The sequence below is a fragment of the Mytilus galloprovincialis genome, chromosome 2 (genome assembly GCF_965363235.1).
Source record: "Mytilus galloprovincialis chromosome 2, xbMytGall1.hap1.1, whole genome shotgun sequence".
Taxonomy (NCBI): domain Eukaryota; kingdom Metazoa; phylum Mollusca; class Bivalvia; order Mytilida; family Mytilidae; genus Mytilus; species Mytilus galloprovincialis.
This window is the reverse complement of record NC_134839.1, coordinates 104,706,119-104,731,964: the sequence shown is the minus strand read 5'-3', so window position 1 is coordinate 104,731,964 and position 25,846 is coordinate 104,706,119. Positions and strand designations below refer to the sequence as shown.

Here is a 25,846-nt window from a genome sequence, read left to right as displayed (position 1 = left end):
ATTGCATGTACAGTGAGATTTTAGAATTCTTATATGAGTATATACCATTTGCCTAGATTGTAAAAGGCTACCATAAGAAAAACAATAAAACTTGAAAAATGATAGGATTATTTCGACCAAGAGCTATTTTGTACCATATACAAGTCATAAAGTACATGTTGTATTGATTTCAATCACAATAAATGCAAAAATAAGAACTTGGAATCAAGTCTTAACTGCATGCATGTTGTATGACCATAAAAGGTTAAAATACTTGAGTATGCCAATTTAAGAGCTTAAATTTCCCATAAACAAGGATGGTTCACCAAAAAAAGATGATTAAACATGATCACTAACATCAAATTTGACTTATTTTCATTGGAATAGGTACAACTTCTAAAAATTGGATTTCTGATGATTCTCTGTAATAGGAAGTACACCACTAATTCATGGTCCCATTGCTTTCTATGTTAAATTCCTCCATTTCAAACAGGCACACCTCTTTTGTTTTAAGTTCAAATAAAGTGGCAATTATTGCATTTCAAAGAAACACTTTATGGTGTCTTGTACTGAAAAAATCAACATACCTTTAATTGCATATAAGAAAGAACTGGTTCCCGGAAATTAGGATGTACCAAAACAGGTACATCAAATCTGACAAACAGACAAAATGTACCCTCTTTTTAAAATTTGATGCAGTTTTTTTAATATTCAAAATTAAAAGTCCAAAAGTGTTCTAAAATGCTCACCAGTCCTTAATCTTTCATTTGATACCAACAATACCTAAATACTCTACATATTTTGAAAGTTACACTCATGCGTAGGAACTATTTTGTGTTAAATATGTACTACTTTCTGGTATGTGCTTTCTGGCCGGGCCCGAATTAGTGGTGTTACACCTATAACAGAACCAAACTTGCTATATTGACTTGAACATTACTTTTTTTTTCATTCTATGATCTATTTCAAGCAATAAAAAACATATAAAGCTTAAGTCCAAATACCATTTTACTAATTTTAAGCTCAAATTTGACTGGTAGTAACATATGGGGTATTCAAAGAAAACTGCATATGGATATTACCAATAGCCAATATACTTTTTTTATTCTCAATATCATTGTTTTATTTATTAATTTCTATTAGGAAAACTATGTGCTTACCAATAGTCATATTTTTATCAGAGGTCCCTCATTAAATAAAAATACATTAGTCCAAACTTAAGACATAAAAGAGAAAATTGTCCCCCCTTTTTTCTTTAAATTGGAAAAGGGCTTTTTTTGGGATAAACCATAATTCTGTGGTAAAATATAGATTATTTAGAGCAATTTATATATCCCTCAGCTAGATAACTTGCCAAACTGGTTCAAAATTGCATGTACAGTGAGATTTTAGAATTCTTATATGAGTATATACCATTTGCCTAGATTGTAAAAGGCTACCATAAGAAAAACAATAAAACTTGAAAAATGATAGGATTATTTCGACCAAGAGCTATTTTGTACCATATACAAGTCATAAAGTACATGTTGTATTGATTTCAATCACAATAAATGCAAAAATAAGAACTTGGAATCAAGTCTTAACTGCATGCATGTTGTATGACCATAAAAGGTTAAAATACTTGAGTATGCCAATTTAAGAGCTTAAATTTCCCATAAACAAGGATGGTTCACCAAAAAAAGATGATTAAACATGATCACTAACATCAAATTTGACTTATTTTCATTGGAATAGGTACAACTTCTAAAAATTGGATTTCTGATGATTCTCTGTAATAGGAAGTACACCACTAATTCATGGTCCCATTGCTTTCTATGTTAAATTCCTCCATTTCAAACAGGCACACCTCTTTTGTTTTAAGTTCAAATAAAGTGGCAATTATTGCATTTCAAAGAAACACTTTATGGTGTCTTGTACTGAAAAAATCAACATACCTTTAATTGCATATAAGAAAGAACTGGTTCCCGGAAATTAGGATGTACCAAAACAGGTACATCAAATCTGACAAACAGACAAAATGTACCCTCTTTTTAAAATTTGATGCAGTTTTTTTAATATTCAAAATTAAAAGTCCAAAAGTGTTCTAAAATGCTCACCAGTCCTTAATCTTTCATTTGATACCAACAATACCTAAATACTCTACATATTTTGAAAGTTACACTCATGCGTAGGAACTATTTTGTGTTAAATATGTACTACTTTCTGGTATGTGCTTTCTGGCCGGGCCCGAATTAGTGGTGTTACACCTATAACAGAACCAAACTTGCTATATTGACTTGAACATTACTTTTTTTTTCATTCTATGATCTATTTCAAGCAATAAAAAACATATAAAGCTTAAGTCCAAATACCATTTTACTAATTTTAAGCTCAAATTTGACTGGTAGTAACATATGGGGTATTCAAAGAAAACTGCATATGGATATTACCAATAGCCAATATACTTTTTTTATTCTCAATATCATTGTTTTATTTATTAATTTCTATTAGGAAAACTATGTGCTTACCAATAGTCATATTTTTATCAGAGGTCCCTCATTAAATAAAAATACATTAGTCCAAACTTAAGACATAAAAGAGAAAATTGTCCCCCCTTTTTTCTTTAAATTGGAAAAGGGCTTTTTTTGGGATAAACCATAATTCTGTGGTAAAATATAGATTATTTAGAGCAATTTATATATCCCTCAGCTAGATAACTTGCCAAACTGGTTCAAAATTGCATGTACAGTGAGATTTTAGAATTCTTATATGAGTATATACCATTTGCCTAGATTGTAAAAGGCTACCATAAGAAAAACAATAAAACTTGAAAAATGATAGGATTATTTCGACCAAGAGCTATTTTGTACCATATACAAGTCATAAAGTACATGTTGTATTGATTTCAATCACAATAAATGCAAAAATAAGAACTTGGAATCAAGTCTTAACTGCATGCATGTTGTATGACCATAAAAGGTTAAAATACTTGAGTATGCCAATTTAAGAGCTTAAATTTCCCATAAACAAGGATGGTTCACCAAAAAAAGATGATTAAACATGATCACTAACATCAAATTTGACTTATTTTCATTGGAATAGGTACAACTTCTAAAAATTGGATTTCTGATGATTCTCTGTAATAGGAAGTACACCACTAATTCATGGTCCCATTGCTTTCTATGTTAAATTCCTCCATTTCAAACAGGCACACCTCTTTTGTTTTAAGTTCAAATAAAGTGGCAATTATTGCATTTCAAAGAAACACTTTATGGTGTCTTGTACTGAAAAAATCAACATACCTTTAATTGCATATAAGAAAGAACTGGTTCCCGGAAATTAGGATGTACCAAAACAGGTACATCAAATCTGACAAACAGACAAAATGTACCCTCTTTTTAAAATTTGATGCAGTTTTTTTAATATTCAAAATTAAAAGTCCAAAAGTGTTCTAAAATGCTCACCAGTCCTTAATCTTTCATTTGATACCAACAATACCTAAATACTCTACATATTTTGAAAGTTACACTCATGCGTAGGAACTATTTTGTGTTAAATATGTACTACTTTCTGGTATGTGCTTTCTGGCCGGGCCCGAATTAGTGGTGTTACACCTATAACAGAACCAAACTTGCTATATTGACTTGAACATTACTTTTTTTTTCATTCTATGATCTATTTCAAGCAATAAAAAACATATAAAGCTTAAGTCCAAATACCATTTTACTAATTTTAAGCTCAAATTTGACTGGTAGTAACATATGGGGTATTCAAAGAAAACTGCATATGGATATTACCAATAGCCAATATACTTTTTTTATTCTCAATATCATTGTTTTATTTATTAATTTCTATTAGGAAAACTATGTGCTTACCAATAGTCATATTTTTATCAGAGGTCCCTCATTAAATAAAAATACATTAGTCCAAACTTAAGACATAAAAGAGAAAATTGTCCCCCCTTTTTTCTTTAAATTGGAAAAGGGCTTTTTTTGGGATAAACCATAATTCTGTGGTAAAATATAGATTATTTAGAGCAATTTATATATCCCTCAGCTAGATAACTTGCCAAACTGGTTCAAAATTGCATGTACAGTGAGATTTTAGAATTCTTATATGAGTATATACCATTTGCCTAGATTGTAAAAGGCTACCATAAGAAAAACAATAAAACTTGAAAAATGATAGGATTATTTCGACCAAGAGCTATTTTGTACCATATACAAGTCATAAAGTACATGTTGTATTGATTTCAATCACAATAAATGCAAAAATAAGAACTTGGAATCAAGTCTTAACTGCATGCATGTTGTATGACCATAAAAGGTTAAAATACTTGAGTATGCCAATTTAAGAGCTTAAATTTCCCATAAACAAGGATGGTTCACCAAAAAAAGATGATTAAACATGATCACTAACATCAAATTTGACTTATTTTCATTGGAATAGGTACAACTTCTAAAAATTGGATTTCTGATGATTCTCTGTAATAGGAAGTACACCACTAATTCATGGTCCCATTGCTTTCTATGTTAAATTCCTCCATTTCAAACAGGCACACCTCTTTTGTTTTAAGTTCAAATAAAGTGGCAATTATTGCATTTCAAAGAAACACTTTATGGTGTCTTGTACTGAAAAAATCAACATACCTTTAATTGCATATAAGAAAGAACTGGTTCCCGGAAATTAGGATGTACCAAAACAGGTACATCAAATCTGACAAACAGACAAAATGTACCCTCTTTTTAAAATTTGATGCAGTTTTTTTAATATTCAAAATTAAAAGTCCAAAAGTGTTCTAAAATGCTCACCAGTCCTTAATCTTTCATTTGATACCAACAATACCTAAATACTCTACATATTTTGAAAGTTACACTCATGCGTAGGAACTATTTTGTGTTAAATATGTACTACTTTCTGGTATGTGCTTTCTGGCCGGGCCCGAATTAGTGGTGTTACACCTATAACAGAACCAAACTTGCTATATTGACTTGAACATTACTTTTTTTTTCATTCTATGATCTATTTCAAGCAATAAAAAACATATAAAGCTTAAGTCCAAATACCATTTTACTAATTTTAAGCTCAAATTTGACTGGTAGTAACATATGGGGTATTCAAAGAAAACTGCATATGGATATTACCAATAGCCAATATACTTTTTTTATTCTCAATATCATTGTTTTATTTATTAATTTCTATTAGGAAAACTATGTGCTTACCAATAGTCATATTTTTATCAGAGGTCCCTCATTAAATAAAAATACATTAGTCCAAACTTAAGACATAAAAGAGAAAATTGTCCCCCCTTTTTTCTTTAAATTGGAAAAGGGCTTTTTTTGGGATAAACCATAATTCTGTGGTAAAATATAGATTATTTAGAGCAATTTATATATCCCTCAGCTAGATAACTTGCCAAACTGGTTCAAAATTGCATGTACAGTGAGATTTTAGAATTCTTATATGAGTATATACCATTTGCCTAGATTGTAAAAGGCTACCATAAGAAAAACAATAAAACTTGAAAAATGATAGGATTATTTCGACCAAGAGCTATTTTGTACCATATACAAGTCATAAAGTACATGTTGTATTGATTTCAATCACAATAAATGCAAAAATAAGAACTTGGAATCAAGTCTTAACTGCATGCATGTTGTATGACCATAAAAGGTTAAAATACTTGAGTATGCCAATTTAAGAGCTTAAATTTCCCATAAACAAGGATGGTTCACCAAAAAAAGATGATTAAACATGATCACTAACATCAAATTTGACTTATTTTCATTGGAATAGGTACAACTTCTAAAAATTGGATTTCTGATGATTCTCTGTAATAGGAAGTACACCACTAATTCATGGTCCCATTGCTTTCTATGTTAAATTCCTCCATTTCAAACAGGCACACCTCTTTTGTTTTAAGTTCAAATAAAGTGGCAATTATTGCATTTCAAAGAAACACTTTATGGTGTCTTGTACTGAAAAAATCAACATACCTTTAATTGCATATAAGAAAGAACTGGTTCCCGGAAATTAGGATGTACCAAAACAGGTACATCAAATCTGACAAACAGACAAAATGTACCCTCTTTTTAAAATTTGATGCAGTTTTTTTAATATTCAAAATTAAAAGTCCAAAAGTGTTCTAAAATGCTCACCAGTCCTTAATCTTTCATTTGATACCAACAATACCTAAATACTCTACATATTTTGAAAGTTACACTCATGCGTAGGAACTATTTTGTGTTAAATATGTACTACTTTCTGGTATGTGCTTTCTGGCCGGGCCCGAATTAGTGGTGTTACACCACAACCAGGGTTCCTCGAGTGTTAATGGCGGAAAAGCTTTATCCAATCATAACAGGTGTTATATATGACCATGTCAATTCAATCTACTCTAGATATCCATCCGAACTTGGCCTGTCAGTCAGATACGATTTTACTCGTAATAACACATTATTTGTCGGCGATTTTCTGTATATAGCTAGCGATTGAACAAAATTGACATAGCTGTCATGAATAATAATGATTAAAATAAGTTTTGAGATCGTTGATTTGGAGACTTTGGCGAAAAGGTTTGCAAAGCTATTTTTTATTTTCTTTCAAGAGGAACTGAGACTACTATAACTGTGATATAGTTGTCTCAGAGTGGAAGACCCGTCGGGCGTGGCTAGTAACCAATTCGAAAGTGGAAGGTCGCGGACCTCGGACCACCGCTAATTTGAAACCCTGCCTCCAAATTGAATAGATACGAATTTCGTCTTCTAATTTGAAATTGCCGCCAACAGCATGAACAGTTGAACTTATTATATAATAGACTACTGACGTAGTTGTACTACGTATTGACGACAAACAATATTCCTACGACTTTTGCCATTTGGGAAATCTTTACTACTTGTCTTAAAAGATTTTCGGCGATTAAATATTTCGTACAATTGTTTTTTGACATCTTAGCCAAAAGCACAGGCGATAATAAACTACATAAGAATTCCTAATGAGCACTATTTCCTATGTGCAACTTCAAAACTTTTGGGAAAATCGACGACCATTTAACGTTTTTATGGTAATATTTTTTATATTCTAGAATAAAAAGTATTAAAAAAGTGTTCAATTAGTTATATATAACATAGTAGCCAGCTAGATAGTAACAATGGCAAATATTTCAGCATTTTTTGGGTAGACCACAAATCTAGGGTGCTCGCATAATGCAGATTAACTGCATAAAAATCTAAGTACATTTTTAGATTCAGCATATCAAAGAACCCCAAGGATTTAATTTTTGTTAAAATCAAACTAAGTTTAATTTTGGACCCTTTGGACCAAAATGTAGACCAATTTGAAAACGGGAGCAAAAATTAAGAATCTACATACATAGTTAGATTCGGCATATCAAAGAACCCCAATTATTCAATTTTTGATGAAATCACACAAAGTTCAATTTTGGACCCTTTGGGCCCCTTATTCCTAAACTGTTAGGACCAAAACTCCCAAAATCAAACCCAACCTTCCTTTTATGGTCATAAACCTTGTGTTTAAATTTCATAGATTTCTATTTACTTATACTAAAGTTATGGTGCAAAAACCAAGAATAATGCTTATTTGGGCCCTTTTTTGGCCCTTAATTCCTAAACTGTTGGAACCAAAACCCCAAAATCAATCCCAACCTTCCTTTTGTGGTCATAAACCTTGTGTCAAAATTTCATAGATTTCTATTCACTTTTACTAAAGTTATAGTGCGAAAACCAAGAAAATGCTTATTTGGGCCCTTTTTGGCCCCTAATTCCTAAAATGTTGGGACCAAAACTCCCAAAATCAATCCCAACCTTCCTTTTGTGGTCATAAACCTTGTGTTAAAATTTCATTGATTTCTATTCACTTTTACTAAAGTTAGAGTGCGAAAACTAAAAGTATTCGGACGACGACGACGACGCCAACATGATAGCAATATACGACCAAAAAATTAAAATTTTTGCGGTCATATAAAAATGTGAGAGTTCAAGCAAGTTATTGTCTGAGGCAAGGGCAATACATGCAGGAATGAAATAATGTATTGTTAGAGTCCTCTTCCGACAAAGACAGGTTAGAGTCAATGTCAATCTGATTAAAGGCTGCCCAATTACATTAGGGAATGTATATTAAGCATGATGGGAAGATGCTGAATGTCTTTTCAGAAGTGTCAATGCTTTCCAGAGTCATGTGTTATTGACTATTTTTGTAATAACATGTTGGATCAAAAAGGCAACGATTGCTTTCCCGTCGGAAATTTTCCGCTTTGATTTTGATAGGGGTTCATCCATAATGTCATAGCTTGATGGTAAGCTGTATTTAATAAATAGTCATTTTGTTTCAGTTAAAAAATTGTCCATTTTAAAATTAAATTATTTTGTCAACCAGAAATATCTCAACCAAAAAACACAAATGTTTGATGCCTAACATGCATTTAAAGTATTGTACCTTATTCTGATATGACGACCTATTATCAACTACCAGTATAATCGCAATATATCTACCTTTAGCGCAAACGCAGTAATACACAAAATTGGCTGTTCCGCGTTACGACCAACTTATTTATACTGCTAGATATTCTCAATTTTCGACATCAAAACCCCCTGTTTACGAAGGCCAAGATTCAGATACAATATATTTATCTCTATTTTACAGGAAAAAAAACAAATACGTTCATTTCTGGTAAAATTTCATATAACGAAAATTCCGCGAAATTATGTTATTGTCTTGGCATGGCAACGAAACAAGGTGACGTCACAACTATGTTTCCATAAACAACAAATCAAATGTAAATACCGGACGTTTTAAAGCTTCTTGTATGCCTCAGAACGAAAACAATTACATTGGAAGAAAATATATAATTGAAAAATGCGATTAAAAAAATTTTTTTTTTTAATGATATAATATAATTAATATTATCAAAATTGGTTAAAACAGAAAAGCCAAATCAGTATCGTATGTATAGGTCTTTCGCGGTTAACAAAATTACTGAATTTGTCCTTTAAGAATCAAAATAATTCATGGCAGCCGTAAATTATTTCTTAAATAATGTATGATTAAATGGTCTAAGTTCTGGAAGTCGTGTTTAGGAGTTTGTTGATAGTCAGGATTAGAATAATGATATATCAAGATGTGCTAATTGGTTATTTATTAAATTTGGTAGGACACAAGCCAAAAACATGACTTTACCTCGGTTATATGTTAAGTCCAATGAATGTGTATTTTCATTGGTTGTCAATATTAGCTCATTTATTTTGGAATTTTTTTTGATGATATTTGATTTTTATTTGTTTCATATGTTATTTTTTAAAAGGAGTTATGAATGTATTTTTATCAATCAAAGAATAAGAAAACATTTATAACAAAAATGATGTATTGACGATGACATGATAACAAGAAAACAATGTAGAACAAAGTAACATAAACAATAAACATTGTTGGTATCTCTGTCATCTGAGCTGGGCTAAATCTTTGTAAAGTTTCATCCTGAAGTCTTTGATACAAAATCACAATTAAAGCCTATAGAGTAAAGAGAATTCAAGCTGGTCTCACTAACCATCAAAGCCTTTAGAGTAAAGAGAATTCAGGCTCGTCTCACTAACCATTAAATATAAATCAGAATAACAGTATACAAAACCAGTCACCTAGTTTCTGGTCAAAACTTACTTTTTACAGGAATTATTGATGTATACTGATTTGAATAAAACATTAAAGCTACTGGTGAAATAATGTATACATCAGAATAAGAGATAATCTTCATTTTGTTTCTGGTCCAAAATTCTTGTCAATATCTTTTCTCATTTTGTTTTTTTCACTCTAAAACTTTTAAAGAGCATACACTGAATTTCTACCCGTGATATTATGTCAATAAGTACATTAGTTCAACATATACAAATATATCTTATGATTTAAATATTAAAACACATCATCATAAATAATTCAACCCATAAATATGTCAAAAAAACTAGTTAAAAATCCTGTACATATCATTGTACATTTCAAATGTTATCTAAAATAGGATAAAAATTGTATATTACAATGAAAATATATATGCCATCAAACTTAAACAATAAAAATACAAGTGTAGAAATCACTATAACTTTATATTTTTACGTATTTACAAATATGAAACTTTTGAAACTTATGTCTTCATTATCTTAATTTCACTGTGAAATATTCATGTGCAATACACCACCAGGGAATCCTGGAATTCATGTGCAATACACCACCAGGGAATCCTGGAATTCCAAAAAAGTTGGAATCTCAATCAAAATAAAAATAGTCAATGCTTGGATTGAGAATTATAAGGGTAAAGTACTTTTTTTTTCACAATTGTTTTTTTTTTCTAAACAGGAACAGCAAAAACACAGCTTAATGTTTTAACAACAGATCACACATTTCCTTACTGGCTTATAGATAATTATTATTTGTAAAAAGAAACATGTCTAAATTTGAAAAAGTAACATTTTTCATAAATAAAAATAAGTCAAAACATAAAATATCCCAATACACAACACGGTAAATATAAAATAAACGACTGATATGCTAGTACATAAATTTAACAGATTTGAATACTTAATGCTAGAAAATATTGATCATATTTTTTTTCTTTGCAAACTTGCCAAAACATAGTTTAAAAGTTCGACTGAATTATTACTGAGATCCTGTTGATGTTGCGTAACATTTTGATTGATAAATTTGTTAATACATATCTCCCAGCATTAAGTATCCTATCACATAGACAGCAGCACTTCAAAAGAGATTCCATATACTTTGTCATTGTCTCAATTCAGATCTATTAAGGTCAGTATCATAGATAAATATAATCATGAAAGTCAAGGTCATATACAAATGACCTCCATTTTATTGTGAAGATAAATCAATTTGTCATATTTCATTTTCATACATATAAATACATTAAAAGTGAAAAAAAAAACATATAAAAATTGAAAATTCCATGAAAGATGAGATTTTTTTTATAAGTTACTGAAAATTACCCTAGCTCAGCCATATTCTCTGTAAATTTGATCTTCAATCATTATAAAAATACGATCATCTAGTAAAAGTTTTATTCCCTCAAAGGAACCGAGGTAATATATGTAATGATCATGGAATGTTAAATACACACTTCAGACATTCTACAAAAAACTTTGGTGTCATACAAAGATATGAATTAAAGATGTGGGGTATATAAGTGAATGATAGAAAAATGTTTGTAAGGATTGAGGGAGAAAATTGCTTTCATTATGCATCATGAACTTAATATAAAATATTGCGTTGTTTAAATTTAGGCAAAAGTTTGAATTGAATTATCTCCCTTTGTAAATAATTGAAGGTAGGAAAGATATGAACTACTTTTAACAGCCATTTTTTTAACAACTTTAAAGTATGGACACATATGTATTATTTTGTTAATTTAATATTTGATTATATATATTATTAATAAACGATTTTATTGAAGTAATTAAAACCATTTTTGATGGCTAAACACAAGTCAGTGACTAGATAATTAAATTGCATAGTCTATCTATTGACCATCAAAACCAAAACAAGGGGACATTCAATATTTTTATTTTAAAAAGAGGGAGTTCTAAGATTTACCATCCTATCTTTTTATGAATGTTTTTGAACCTTAACTCGTGCAAAATCAGTTTATTTGAAGAATTAATTAAAATTTTGTTTACAAGTTAAAGTTAAATCAAATATATATTCACAGTTTGTTTCCATCATAATGAATTTCAGAATATGTTTGGAAGTAGGATTCAGGGCAACACAATTAACCCTGTGTTCATCCAGTAAAAATAATCTCTTGTGTTCATCACATAAAAATAATCTCTTGCTTACTAAGTATTGCAATAAAGTGTAACACAGATGAGTATTTACATTTAAAAAAAGACTACAAGAAAAAACAAATATGATGAGTAAATAAAGCTCTTGAATTTTTCTTCCCTTAACTACAGTGACAAAATGAATAATTTATGATTTTGATAGGTTCTCATTATTTATTTGTATGTATAGGCAACTTTTAATTGATAATTTGAATTTTATGATAGTCAGTTGTAAAGGTCGTGGAATCTTGAGTTCTAAAGACCATGCATCTATCTTCTCATGATTGGTCATTAACCAAATTATAAACATAGTTTATAGAATGATATTAGGAAAGTGACCAGTCAATGACTCAATCTAGTGGCAGTTTCTTGCACAAAGGTCAAACTTTTTAAGGTAGGACCAGTATTGTTAACTCAAATTTGAGGCTTTTGTTAATTTGAAAGCAGGGTACACTGCACATATTATCTAAATACAACCCAATATAAAATGTAAAGTAAGTATTATGATATATGTAGTGCTATTGAAACACCATCCATTTTGTGAAATATGTAAATAAATTATTAATTTTATAAGTCCAACACAAGGTCATCAGGAATCATTTGTATAATATCAATGAATGAAAATGAAAAAATATTAATGTTTAAAAAAATGAAATAACTTTCATCTGAAGGGTAAAGTTTACATGTAAAGATGACTTATAAATTACAATATATTCCAGTCACAACAACCCCCTTCTCAGAAAAAAGTCAACACAGTTACATGAAAACTGTTCATTGTATATTAAATCCCTTTTTTAAGACATCACAGACTATAAAGAGTATAGAAAGTTGATCATCTGGTACAAAAAATGTCATTAGAAATATCTCTGGGATCATGCTTAATCTGACAAAATTTTGACCAACTATTTCTACAAGTGATATTGGCCGATTGCAATTATTCAACTGATCACTTGTTGCAATTATCATTAGTTTAATGGTAATTGGGGATGTGCATATATCATTAAGAATTATTATAAAAACTGAGGGGAAAATATTATGAACATAAATATGATGCAAGGCTGTCAGATTTAAAGATTTTTAGACAAAGTTGTATTCAATTTTCTGTAAAAATTGGCAGAAAAATTCCTGACAACATTTTCTTGAAATAAGATTATTTTTTTACATTGCTAATTGAACATTCTTTTTTTAGGTTAAATTCAAAGCTGTAGAAAAATGAGAGAGAACGGTTTCTGGTATATAATGAAACCTTCAAAAAGCTTAGCAATCCCTATTCTTTTAATGAATACTAGAAACAAGAATATGCACCCATACTATAAAATGACCTTTGATTAAGCTTAAAATGTTTTGCATAAACTTTATCTAGTAGAGTAATCTAACCTTCATAAAAATAATTCGACATTTCTATTTTAAAGGAACATTAGCTGTCAAGTCTTGTTCATCAATTTGACATAAATTCTCATATTTGATTTATAACATACTAAAACATACTTCAAAATTGATGAGTTTTTTTCTGGGTCCATTTGATCTCATGTTAAAGATTTGTTAAAGTATGCAAATCATCGTTTTGAGTAATCAGTCTATGAAATAGTTCTTCCCAGTGGCACCTTGTTCCACTTTAAATGTTGATATTTTTTCATGCTAAAAACTTAACATACTAAGAGCATGCATAACCCATCTCCTGCTAAGGTTCAAATTAATGGTTGCACAAGTACAGATTCAAACGAGGTTGAATTATTGACTTGCAAGCCAATAATACAATACAGATGTTTTTTGTTTTTTTAAAATGAAGCTATCTGACATTTACAGCAAAGTATTATTTAAAAAAAATCAGCTGATGTAAATGTTTGAAACAAAATAAAGTTATTTGTCTATATCTTAGCTAATGCCCCTTTAAATTTGCATACACTTTATCTAGTAGAGTAACCTAACTTTGAGACAAAATAGTTAACTTTTTAGTTTTACATCTATTGCATACAGTAACTTTAACCTTCAGACAAGTTTACAATGATTGCAGTGCAGTCGGTGGTTTATAAGGCATTCTATGGATTTAGTTAGGCTTCCGATGCTGATGATTCTATTTTATATTTATCTCCGGTCTCTGTTGTTCTTTTCCAGAACTTCATATTGACCATTTTCTGTTTCATCACACTTGGTCGATGCTAAAAAAAAATTCACAATTACATGATAAAATAAGTTCTACTCTGATAGTTATAGAATGAATATACATTGTATATGTTGTTATTTTATCCATAACCTTATGTTGAGCTAAGATTCACTAAAGTTGCAATAATATCCATTCATTAAACAAGTCAAAATCATGTCGTAACAGAAATTACCAGCATTTAACTGGTCAAAAGTTGCAATTTCTTAATAATATTATGCTTGTGAAAATTGATAAGGGACTTTCCCTTTTGAATTTTCCTTGGATTTCGGTATTTTTGTGATTTTACTTTTTGATCAGTATATGTATTCCTCTTTGCATCCAACAAAAGATGTTTTAAAATATTTTACAGGGGAAAAAATTTGTTGATTATATAGGGAATCACGAATCACTGAAGCATGACCTAAGTGGGCCCCCTCTTAGGCAGTCAGTGGGCCCCCACTTATGCAAATTTGTGGATCCGCATAGAATATATCACTGTGAATGTTTCTATTTATAGAATAATACACCTTGTTGTCTTTAGAATCTAAAGCTCTTGTTTATTATGCAATATAGCACAATGGTGTGGCTTACTGAGAAATATAGATTCCACCACTGCAACAAGTGTGTATATTTCTCCACTTGAGACATTTTAATTTTAATATATGACGCGTGAGGCTTGCAGAGTTTATTTAAATAATTAGAATTTAACAGTTGAGAGTGGAGAAATATGGTTTTAATTGTGCTTTAGTGGTGGAATCTGTTTCTCTAATGATTTTTATCATTTCTATTCAAAGATTTGCAGAAAGTTGTGTTCTTTATATGTGACTTCATCAGGCATGGTATCCTTTTTTTCATGACATCACAATAGAAAATTCAGAAAACACCTAAATAATTTGCCAGTACATACCTCCATTAGCCACATTCCTGATGCAGATGTCGGATTTTTATAGGCATAAACAAACCAACCAACAATAGCTACTATTAATATCAGTAATACTAAAACTATTCCTATAATCCCTCCAACTGCTTGTTGTGTATCTACAATGTAAAACAACAAATATATCAGTAATACTTAAACTATTCCTATAATCCCTCCAACTGCTTGTTGTGTATCTACAATGTAAAACAACAAATATATCAGTAATACTAAAACTATTCCTATAATCCCTCCAACTGCTTGTTGTGTATCTACAATGTAAAACAACAAATATATCAGTAATACTAAAACTATTCCTATAATCCCTCCAACTGCTTGTTGTGTATCTACAATGTAAAACAACAAATATATCAGTAATACTTAAACTATTCCTATAATCCCTCCAACTGCTTGTTGTGTATCTACAATGTAAAACAACAAATATATCAGTAATACTAAAACTATTCCTATAATCCCTCCAACTGCTTGTTGTGTATCTACAATAAAAAAACAACAAATATCCAATGTAACGGTAATAAATGTCTTACCAATAAAACCAAGGTCTTACAACAGGTATCATTTAAACTTTACATTATCAATAATTCATGAAAATAAGGTCAAGGTCAGATGAGCCTTGTGAGACTGATATGTACATATAATTTACAATCATGTTATACACTGAATATAGTTCACCTAATACAGGGAAACCTGCCAAACACATACAAGACTTCTCAATTTGTTCTGTTTTAGGAGAAATTTCAATTATTAGGCAACAAAGCTATAAAACCAAGAGTTCCAAATGGTGAAGTTGAATTCATCCTTTCAACAGTTTTCTGGAAGCCATTAGGAATGGGATGACCATTATGTTTCACAGACAACAATTGATATGTTCCAATTACAGTTACAATCCTGTCCTTTTGTTCTTGAATGTAACCACTGTATTAAACTTGATCACTAGGGTTTGTACCTACTAAAGCAACAGGACCAGTGCCACATGTGAAGCTGCATCTGTTATACCAGAGATTGAAATTACCCCTAGTTCTAGGTGGGGTACCTGTTGGTCAGTCTTCAGTTTTCTATGTTGTTATGAGAATACTGGTTTTTTTTATTGTTTTTTTGTGTTTTTAGTCTGTTTTTCCACCTATGAGTTTGAATTTCCCTTTGGTATCTTTTAACTCTTTTTTATCTTTAGAACAGAAACAAAATATAACAATGTCATGAATGATGCACCAACAATTCACTGTAAGATATTAGCCAGTAATTATACCCTCTTAGGCAGCAACCATTTGATTTTCTGGGGGGGGGGGGGGGGGGGGCTATGGATTTTTTTTGGAAAAAAAAGTTTGTTTCCAGTTTTTGGAGAAAAAAATCATTTGTTTTTGATTCTGAGAAAAAAAAATGTTTGTTTCCCCCTCACCTGCCACTATATGTAATGCTAAAATTGAAAGAAAAAAATTGTTTGCGAAAAACATGAAAAAAAAAGTGTCCAAAAAAAAAATCCATAGCCCCCCCCCCCCAGAAAATCAAATGGTTGCTTGCTGCCTTACTTTGTTAGCAGAGTATTTTGACACATCAGATCAATCAAATACATGTACTTACTTTTTTGTCTCTGCATATCACTACAACTTCCTTTTCCACTGCTGATCTGAAAACCAAAGTTTGTAGACATTGAAGTTTGTGTACCAAAGTATTATATTAGTGTGGATCTTTATTATATAGCTTATATTGTACAAAAACAATGTTCTTCACTCAAATGAAATAAGGGTAGAAAATCATTTGACATACTTTATATTTTACTGTTTTACTATCTGTTTTTCTTGCTAATTTTATTACTATCTATAGTAAAAAGTATTGAATTAGTGAATGAATGACAACAATCTAAATAAAAAATATAAAATTTAATAAATTATGATTAAACAACATCCAATCCCATAAGGAAACACTAAGTAATATATATTATTGTTTAATATGTGCTAGTTAAAATCACACTCCAATTATACTGCATTTAAGGATCATAAACTATTGGCTTTCCTTCAAGGAGACAGCACCCAACAACTGGTATCAACATATTGACAGCTATGACATAATTACAAAATGTGAGTGTTCCAAACTTTGGGCACATTATAGTGCCTCTTTTTAAATATGAAACAAGATGTGTAGTTATGACAGAAGTGCCCCACCTGGAGCCTATTATTTTTCTAAAACCTAAAGGCACTGGTACCACATCTTCATATTTTTATATTTTATAATATCTTCCATCAGTTTCTGCTGAGACTCAGATATGAAATTAATCTCCTACTTGGGACTCTATCTGACCTAATTGATAGCTGATTATAAAAGTGGCATTTTATAAGTCATTACCATCTATCATGCACTTAATACCTATATAGAATAACCTTGTTTGTACAGAGTAAACTATTTAGTAAAAATGCTTTACTTTCATTACATTCCCTTGTCTTTTCATGTATATTGTCAGGGCATATAACACAGTCAAATGCTTTTGGTATAAACCATGAGTAATTGATTAACCACTACCATACATAATACATTTTGTACCAGTTTCATTTTTACCATAGACCTTTTCAAGATTCCCAAACTTGTGGCTTACATTCTACATAGGTGCACCAAATTAAACAAATAAATAATATATACACCCAATTAAACAAATAAATAATATATATACTAAATTAAAAAAAACTTCCCTCTCCCGCTACTTAAATTCAAATTTAACTGAATCCAAAGGGTTGCCATTGATTTACCATATCAGCTTCAAAGCTTTTGTAAATTGAATATATACAAAGAGGCAAACCTGCCTTTATATTATTTTTCAAAATAAAGATACTAAAGCTTATAACAAAATGAGATGAAAATTTTTAGAAGGAAACACCTGATTAAAAACAAGAATATATTTTAGTTTAAGGAAGCTGGCAGTGGTGGATCCAGAACTTTTCCTAAGGGGGGGGGGCCGCTCCAGTCATGCTTCAATGATTCCCTATATAATCAACCAAATTTTTCCCACGAAAGGGGGGTCCCAGACCCCCCAGGGCCCCTGGATCCGCCTATGGCTGGCTTGTCATGTTTTGGATTTTTTGTCAGATTTTCGGAATCCCCATTTTTCTTTTTGTGAATCTTTTACATGTATAATGATAAGCCATCTGTAAGAGTCTTATAAAATTTTAATTACTTTTTAACAGTTTTTGAGAACTTCAACCTGTCAATGATAAAGCTATGAAAAGTCAAGAGAGAAAATTTTCCCGCCAAAATTTCAATGGCTCATATCTCGAAAACAAGCACGGTGACCTATATATTTTTTTTGCTCTTTGGATTCCTTTATTAATTCCCTATCAATATAAACTAGTTTTTTGAAAAGTTAATTACTTTGAAACTGAGAAGCGAACTCCCTTAACCAAATCCTATTTCCATGTTCAGTGAGCTGGGAAATCTTTGTCAAAAATGTTATTTTTGATACAATCTCAAATGTTCCCCCTCACAATATTCCTGTGTACTACATAAGATTCGAGTTGATGTGACCAAAAAATGATGGTAAAACTACCATCACAAATATTTAACCTGACAATTTACTTATTTACCATCAGATCTATGTTTTCATTAAACAATAAAATCCGCCATTCAGGATAAAAACTTTAATTTGGTATATACATGTAGTATAAAACATACACCAAATAAAGAAGATGTTTGCTGAGTTTGCTGGCTTGAGGTGACCACAAATTCATTGTCATCTACTTAGACTAAAAACGTTAACCTGGTATTGGACAGATCAATGGACAAACTAATAGATGGAGGAGGTGGAACACAAACCCTGAGACCTGATTTTTTTTTACCCAATACCTTTATGGACAGAGCATTAAAATTCCATTCCTTTTCAAATATGTGTAATGCATGCAAAATGAGAAATGGAATCTTAGCTGAAAACTGGTGACGAAATGGGGCCTCAATGACATCCCCCTTGCAATCAAAATACCGATGAACTGTTACAAATTGCAGTAACTTGTTCAGAAGGTTTAACAGAGCTAGAAGTTCTTGGTAATGATGATTGTGTCAACGAGGTAGAAGTTGGTTTGGTTGTAACAGTACTTGGTTTTGTTGTAACCATTGTTGGTTTTGTTGTAACCATTGTTGGTTTGGTTGTAACAGTACTTGGTTTTGTTGAAACAGTTGTTGGTTTTGTTGACCTTATTGTTACAGTTTCCCTGTTAGAAGTCCTTGTTGTTGGAGGAGACTTGGCACATTTGTTACTAGCCTATATAACATGCAGTAAATATTCTATACTAAATTCATGTATTTAAACATACCAAAATCTGAGAAGATCTAACTTGGTCCATTTTATGTAAGTTTGATATTTTAATATAATATCAAACTTTCCACTATATCAAAAACATTGTTTGAAGAAAAACAATAACTATTTAATTATATATAAGACAGAAATATTTTCTCAGATTTTGCTAGATTAAAGGGTACCATGCAAAAAAAAATGAAAAGAAAATGTATATATATGCCCTTCATAGCATTGACAATCTGATTGAAATACAGATCGTGTGTGTTTATGCCTTGCTTACAATGATCTGACAAAGCTTGTTTCTACTCTCTGTTTTGAAGACTTTTCAGAATTAAATTAAAAATTTAGGCAAAAAAATCCTTGGCTGATGTAATGATTACCAGAACAGAAAATAGAACCAAGTGTTGTCCTTGTAAGCAAAGTGTGGACACAAATCAGTATTTTATATATGTATATAAATGGAAGGTGAGGTATAATAAGGCTGCAATCATCTGTTAGGATGTTTGGATTAATGAGTTTTCAGTCAGAGGAGGATATTTGATGAAAGGTTGATGTTAAGTAATGCCATTGTTAAGAAACCTTAGAATATTAACTACTCCTTAGGGGTCTGAAATGCAATTTTTGAATATAAACTGTCTGATAATATTAAATAACTTTTAGGTTTTCAGACAAAATTGTTTGCTCATTTAACAAGTGTCAAAAAGATAAAGCTTGTTTTGTCATTGATAAATGCTATGCAAACCAAAAATAAATCTTTCTGTAGAACTATACTTTCAGTATCCATGGTTTTAATACAAATTAACTATATGTTGAAACCACATACTGATATATAAAATAGACAAGAGTTCTCGACCCCAACCGTGATTGACAAGGATTGTCAGCTTTCCTACCAAAGGTTATGGAATCCTGCTTCCTCCACCAACAAAAACTGATCGCAATAGCACAATAGTACTGTGGAATTAAACAATCAATCAATCAATTTAAGTCTGTGTAAATTAGCTAAGATGACTTGTGTATAGACTTAAATACATCACACAAGAGAGAGAACAAATATACTGGTACTGGTCAGGGCATAAAAGCAGAGGAACAGAAAAAACATAAGGACAAGCACCTGCTACTACCAGAATCAGATAGAGACTTCAAGTGGTGCATACAATTAACTTAAGATTAGCTACTGCAGTACAATAAGGGTCAATAGTGAGAGATAGAGTGTTATACACACAGCTAGATGATGCATAGCTTGCTACTATTTTACCATTGGGTCACAGGTTGTAGCAGTAGGTTTCTTTGTGGTAGTATAAGTTTCATTACAGCGACTGACAGTGTCATGTGCCTAAAGAAAATCAACTTTGTCACAACATATATCAAGAACATAAAATATGAATAAAGGATATTAATCAACTACCACACAAAATAATGAAGTAAATTTCCAAGAACTGCCAATTAGTAAGTAGTATTAAAAACCGTCTCAGGAAAATTATCTTCATTTAAAATAGAAAAAGTTAACAGTTGTTGCATTTCAATTTCTGAGGAGAAAAATGATTTCTAAGACTGAACAAATTTGATGTAATTGTAAAAATGTTTAAGCTCAAAACAAACTGAAAAATATGAGAAATTTCAGCTGTAAAAAAATCATTACTTGAAATCAAGTTAAAGGACATTTTCTGTCTGAATATCATTATTTGTCAAGGATTTCTTAGAATATTACATCTAGTAGTAGTAATGCAGTTCTTTGAAACAAACTCCACTGTATCAACAAAGCTTTAAACATTCTTAATGCAGCTAAATTGAAAATGTGATAGTTAGTGAAGACAGCCATTTATATCAATAGTCAATACTGCAGAAAACAGTCATCTTATTTTCAATAAAGAAAACAATTTTTGTTTATAAATATTTGTGTTTAGTAAGAATTTTTGTTCATTGTACAAGATGTCTGTAATAAATAAGGAAAACTTTCCATCAATTTATTTTTTGACATGTTTAATTTTTTTCCTCATAAAAAAAACCATTATAAATAGTTTCTATAGTTTCTAAACCATATCACTGTGGATTCATTATTGTTGGTTGGGTACCAATTTTTATTCGTTTCAACATGTTCAAGGGTACAGGTTAACCACAAATTCAATGTTCATTGAATGAAAAATTAATGTAGGCTTTGTTTGCAATGATTGTCAAAACCATGAAATATAATATCCACAAAAACAAGAGCTTTCCTCAATCCACAAAAATGGTGTACCCATGAAAATACATGAATCCACAGTAAACCAACATTATTTATCCTTATATTTCACTGTTATATTTCTAACATTGTTTATCCTTATATTTCACTGTTATATTTCTAACTATAAAATATGAGTAACTGCCTTCACTAACAATGCTATCACTTATCAAAGAGGATACACTCCCTAACCACATGCTCCTTATTCATCACATGCTCCTCACTTATCACATGCAGAATTAACAAAAATATGTCCTGGAAATTAAACTATAATCAATTATCAACTGATTGAAATACCTCTTTAGGGATGTACATAGGAATCTAATCTTCTGTTAGAATGATAATAGTTTAGCTTTATAAGGTTAACAAGTAGTCATTTATATTTAAAAAAAAAATACAACTTGCACTAATGGCAATGGTTGGGAGTATTTGATACTTACTAAAGATGTGCAGCCAGCTTTCATCCATTCTTGTCTGTGCCAGTCTATACCATCAGAACAACGACTAATGGCAGAGCACCATTTACATTCAAAGTTAGCATTCTGTTGTATACACTCCTCACAATCACTCGCTACGTTACATGCTTAAAGTAGAAATAAAAGAGAGTAACATTACTACATACAAGGCTGTTTTTATATTCACAGATGCAATATATTTTAACAATGTGATCTGAATTGAAATAATCATTTTTAGAATTACTAGAAGATGCCAGTGAAATCCCGGTACAATTCTGTCTTTTTTCAGAATTTTCTGTGGAAAAAAGATTGTTTCCATGACAAATTTAGGAAGTACAATTCACTTCATTTATATGTTATATTATATAAAAAATATATCTGACTGTGTATGGTTTCAGAAGAGTTGTGGTTCAGTGAAATGGGTCTCTTCCTTTAGTTGCAAAGAAGACATTTATAAGAATGGATTTTTTTCAAGTTTTTATCTGTCACAGGGTAACTATTAGTTATATAGGTGTATGTGATGTTTTTCATAACCAACAGCAATGTTTTGTGCTTGGTATGAAAAGACCATATAAAAGTTATTTCAACAAAACACTTTATCTAGATTGTACCACAATGAATTATTTTACACTTACTTAATAAAGGCTCTAGTAGAACAACTGTATTTTCCTCAATTAGGGTCAAATTCACTTCTACTCTGTGGTATTCATAAATAGTTCTCCGTGTTATACCTGGAAAATAATTACAAATATCTTAGACAAATACAAAATAATATTAAGTTATTATATATAACCTATAATGAATATCCTAATGGGAGATACTGCTTAACCACTGAGAGTAAGAGCAAAACAGAAGATAAGACAGTTAACAATAAGTTATATTGGCAACGTTCACCATAGTAGCATTACAGCTTAGACTATAGTGGTCAACACTAGTCAACAGATAAATTAATCCAAATTCTCAGAAATGAACCAAAGTTAAAATCTTCAAAAGTAACTCAAGCATGAAATGTAATTAAGAAATGATACAAGTTGTATTGAAAAACTTAAACCTTACAAGTACACAGTGGCTGTAAACATCAAACTAAACAGAAGTCACAAAAGCATGAAATATAGGTCACTGTGATCCAAATATTGATTATTAGCTTTTAACTATACAAAACATGGTAAAGGAAGAAATATCATTCAACCTTAAGTTAGTAAAAAAAGACTTTTTTGCTAAAATGTACCAAATCTAGATATTCAACCAAATAAATAGGTGAACTACAATCTATATGGCCAACCTCTTGGCAAAAGCAAGACAAACAAATGTTATATGACACAGAAAAGTCTTATATTCATCATATATTCATATCAATATAGTATCTTATCAGATTGTAATAATGTTTTTCAGCAATGCTATCTTTTATTGTAAAGCTTTTCATTGTTCCTTGTGATGAATCTCAACATATTTGTTCTTTAAATCTTATATAACGTGATAACCCTCCAAGTAAAAGGATAAATTTTCATGGAATCCACATTTGGTGGGTCTGTTTTAGTGGACGAAAATTTATGTCTCACCTCTTTCTCCAGAAGTCACTCCAGTTAAGAAAAGGCCAAACAAACACATTCTAGTACTAAAGAGGTACCATCTTGGCAAACTATAATGTATGTGTTTACATGCTAAGCATACCCCACTCAGAATTCAAAGTATAGGAAAACAGGATGCCAGATAGATTTAAAAAGGCACACATGCATGACATGTTACAGCTTACCACTACTAAGCTGCTGACAAAACATGAAGATAAAATATTCTGCTCAGTAGTTCTTTAGAAAAGGGTGATCGAAATTTTAAATTTGTTTCAAATTATTGGTATTCACAGTATCGGCAAATAGAAAGTAGATGTCTAACAGATTTAAAGGTTCTCACAATTTAAAACTCGATCACTTCAAGGAGGTCACAAAATACTGATTAATGCTTTACAATAGTACAAATGAAAAGTGTGACAAAAATATTAATTTTATTCAACATATTGGCAAATAAAAAAGAGGTGTCTGACAGATTAAACAAGAGGCTCTCAAGAGCCTGAATCGCTCACCTTGATTCTTTTGGTTAAATCTCTCATCAATGATTATTTTGGCTTTTCAATTTATTTAAATGTTTTTTGGATCGTCCTATTTTCTTCAAAAGCCAAAAAAAAAATAATCATTTTCTCCTATGTTCTATTTTAGCCATAGGAGCTATGTTTCTTGACATACAAGGAAATAAAATATAAAATTTATACTAGATACTCTGAAACTCATTTAGCCTAAGTTTGGCTGAAATTGATACAGCAGTTTCAAAGGAAAAGATTTTTTAAAGTAAGTCAACATGATGAACAAATTGTGAAAAAAGTCTTTAAAGGGCAATAACTCCTTAAGTGGTCAATTGACAATTTTGGTCAATTTGACTTAATTGAAGATCTTACTTTGCTGAACATTATTGCTGTTTACAGTTTATTTCTATATAAAATTATATTCAAGATAATAAACAAAAACAGCAAAATTTCCTTAAAATTATCAATTCAGGGGCAGCAACCCAACAACATGTTGTCTGATTCATCTGAAAATTTCAGGGCAGATAGATCTTGACCTGATAAACAATATTACCCAACGTCAGATTTGCTCTAAATGCTTTGGTTTTTTAGTTATAAGCCAAAAACTTCATTTGACCCCTATGTTCTATTTTTAGCAATGGCGACCATGTTTGTTGATAGATCATAACTTCGGATACAATTTACAAACTAGATACCCTAAGGAACATTCAGTTAAAGTTTGGAAGTATTTGGCCCAGTAGTTTCAGAGGAGAAGATTTTTGTAAAAGATTACTAAGATTTACGAAAAATGGTTAAAATTGACTATAAAGGGCAATAACTCCTAAAGGGGTCAACTGACCATTTCCGTCATGTTGACTTATTTGTAAATCTTACTTTGCTGAACATTATTGCTGTTTACAGTTTATCTCTATCTATAATAATATTCAAGATAATAACCAAAAACAGCAAAATTTCCTTAAAATTACCAATTCAGGGGCAGCAACCCAACAACAGGTTGTCTGATTCATCTGAAAATTTCAGGGCAGATAGATCTTGACCTGATAAACAATATTACCCCATGTCAGATTTGCTCTAAATGCTTTGGTTTTTGAGTTATAAGCCAAAAACTGCATTTGACCCCTATGTTCTATTTTTAGCAATGGCGACCATGTTTGTTGATAGATCATAACTTCGGATACAATTTACAAACTAGATACCCTAAGGAACATTCAATTAAAGTTTGGAAGTATTTGGCCCAGTAGTTTCAGAGGAGAAGATTTTTGTAAAAGATTACTAAGATTTACGAAAAATGGTTAAAAATTGACTATAAAGGGCAATAACTCCTAAAGGGGTCAACTGACCATTTCCGTCATGTTGACTTATTTGTAAATCTTACTTTGCTGAACATTATTGCTGTTTACAGTTTATCTCTATCTATAATAATATTCAAGATAATAACCAAAAACAGCAAAATTTCCTTAAAATTACCAATTCAGGGGCAGCAACCCAACAACGGGTTGTCTGATTCATCTGAAAATTTCAGGGCAGATAGATCTTGACCTGATAAACAATATTACCCCCGTCAGATTTGCTCTAAATGCTTTGGTTTTTGAGTTATAAGCCAAAAACTGCATTTGGCCCCTATGTTCTATTTTTAGCAATGGCGACCATGTTTGTTGATAGATCAAAACTTCGGATACAATTTATAAATTAGATACCCTAAGGAACATTCAGTTAAACTTTGAAAGTATTTGGCCCAGTAGTTTCAGAGGAGAAGATTCTTGAAATAGTTTACGACGACGACAGACGACAGACGACGGACGACGACGGAGGCCAAGTGATGGCATAAGCTCACTTGTCCCTTCGGGACAGGTGAGCTAAAAAGTGACCACAATATTACAACTGCTTATGTACGAAGTATTTTAACTCTCTAAAACACATTATAAGTTTCATACGTCTTCAAATCAGAATT

At 30.8% G+C, this 25,846-nt stretch overlaps 1 protein-coding gene across 7 annotated transcripts in view; it reads right to left on the bottom strand.

The window, feature by feature from the left end:
- Positions 1 to 9,319: 9,319 nt before the first annotated feature.
- Positions 9,320 to 25,846, bottom strand: part of LOC143065230 (plexin domain-containing protein 2-like) — a 69,457-nt gene continuing 52,930 nt past the window's right edge. For 2 of the 7 annotated variants that reach the window (XM_076238673.1, XM_076238674.1), the window contains 7 exons: positions 22,457 to 22,552; positions 21,807 to 21,949; positions 20,404 to 20,481; positions 18,834 to 19,112; positions 16,451 to 16,496; positions 14,843 to 14,973; positions 9,320 to 13,951 (listed from right to left, as the gene is read on the bottom strand). In XM_076238673.1, coding sequence (XP_076094788.1) covers positions 13,844 to 13,951; positions 14,843 to 14,973; positions 16,451 to 16,496; positions 18,834 to 19,112; positions 20,404 to 20,481; positions 21,807 to 21,949; positions 22,457 to 22,552 — 881 coding nt within the window. In that variant the 3' untranslated portion in view covers positions 9,320 to 13,843. Of the gene's footprint in view, positions 13,952 to 14,842; positions 14,974 to 15,217; positions 15,349 to 16,450; positions 16,497 to 18,833; positions 19,113 to 20,403; positions 20,482 to 21,806; positions 21,950 to 22,456; positions 22,553 to 25,846 lie in introns of those variants that run through there. The other 5 variants (XM_076238677.1, XM_076238675.1, XM_076238676.1 and 2 more) reach the window with 5 other exon arrangements.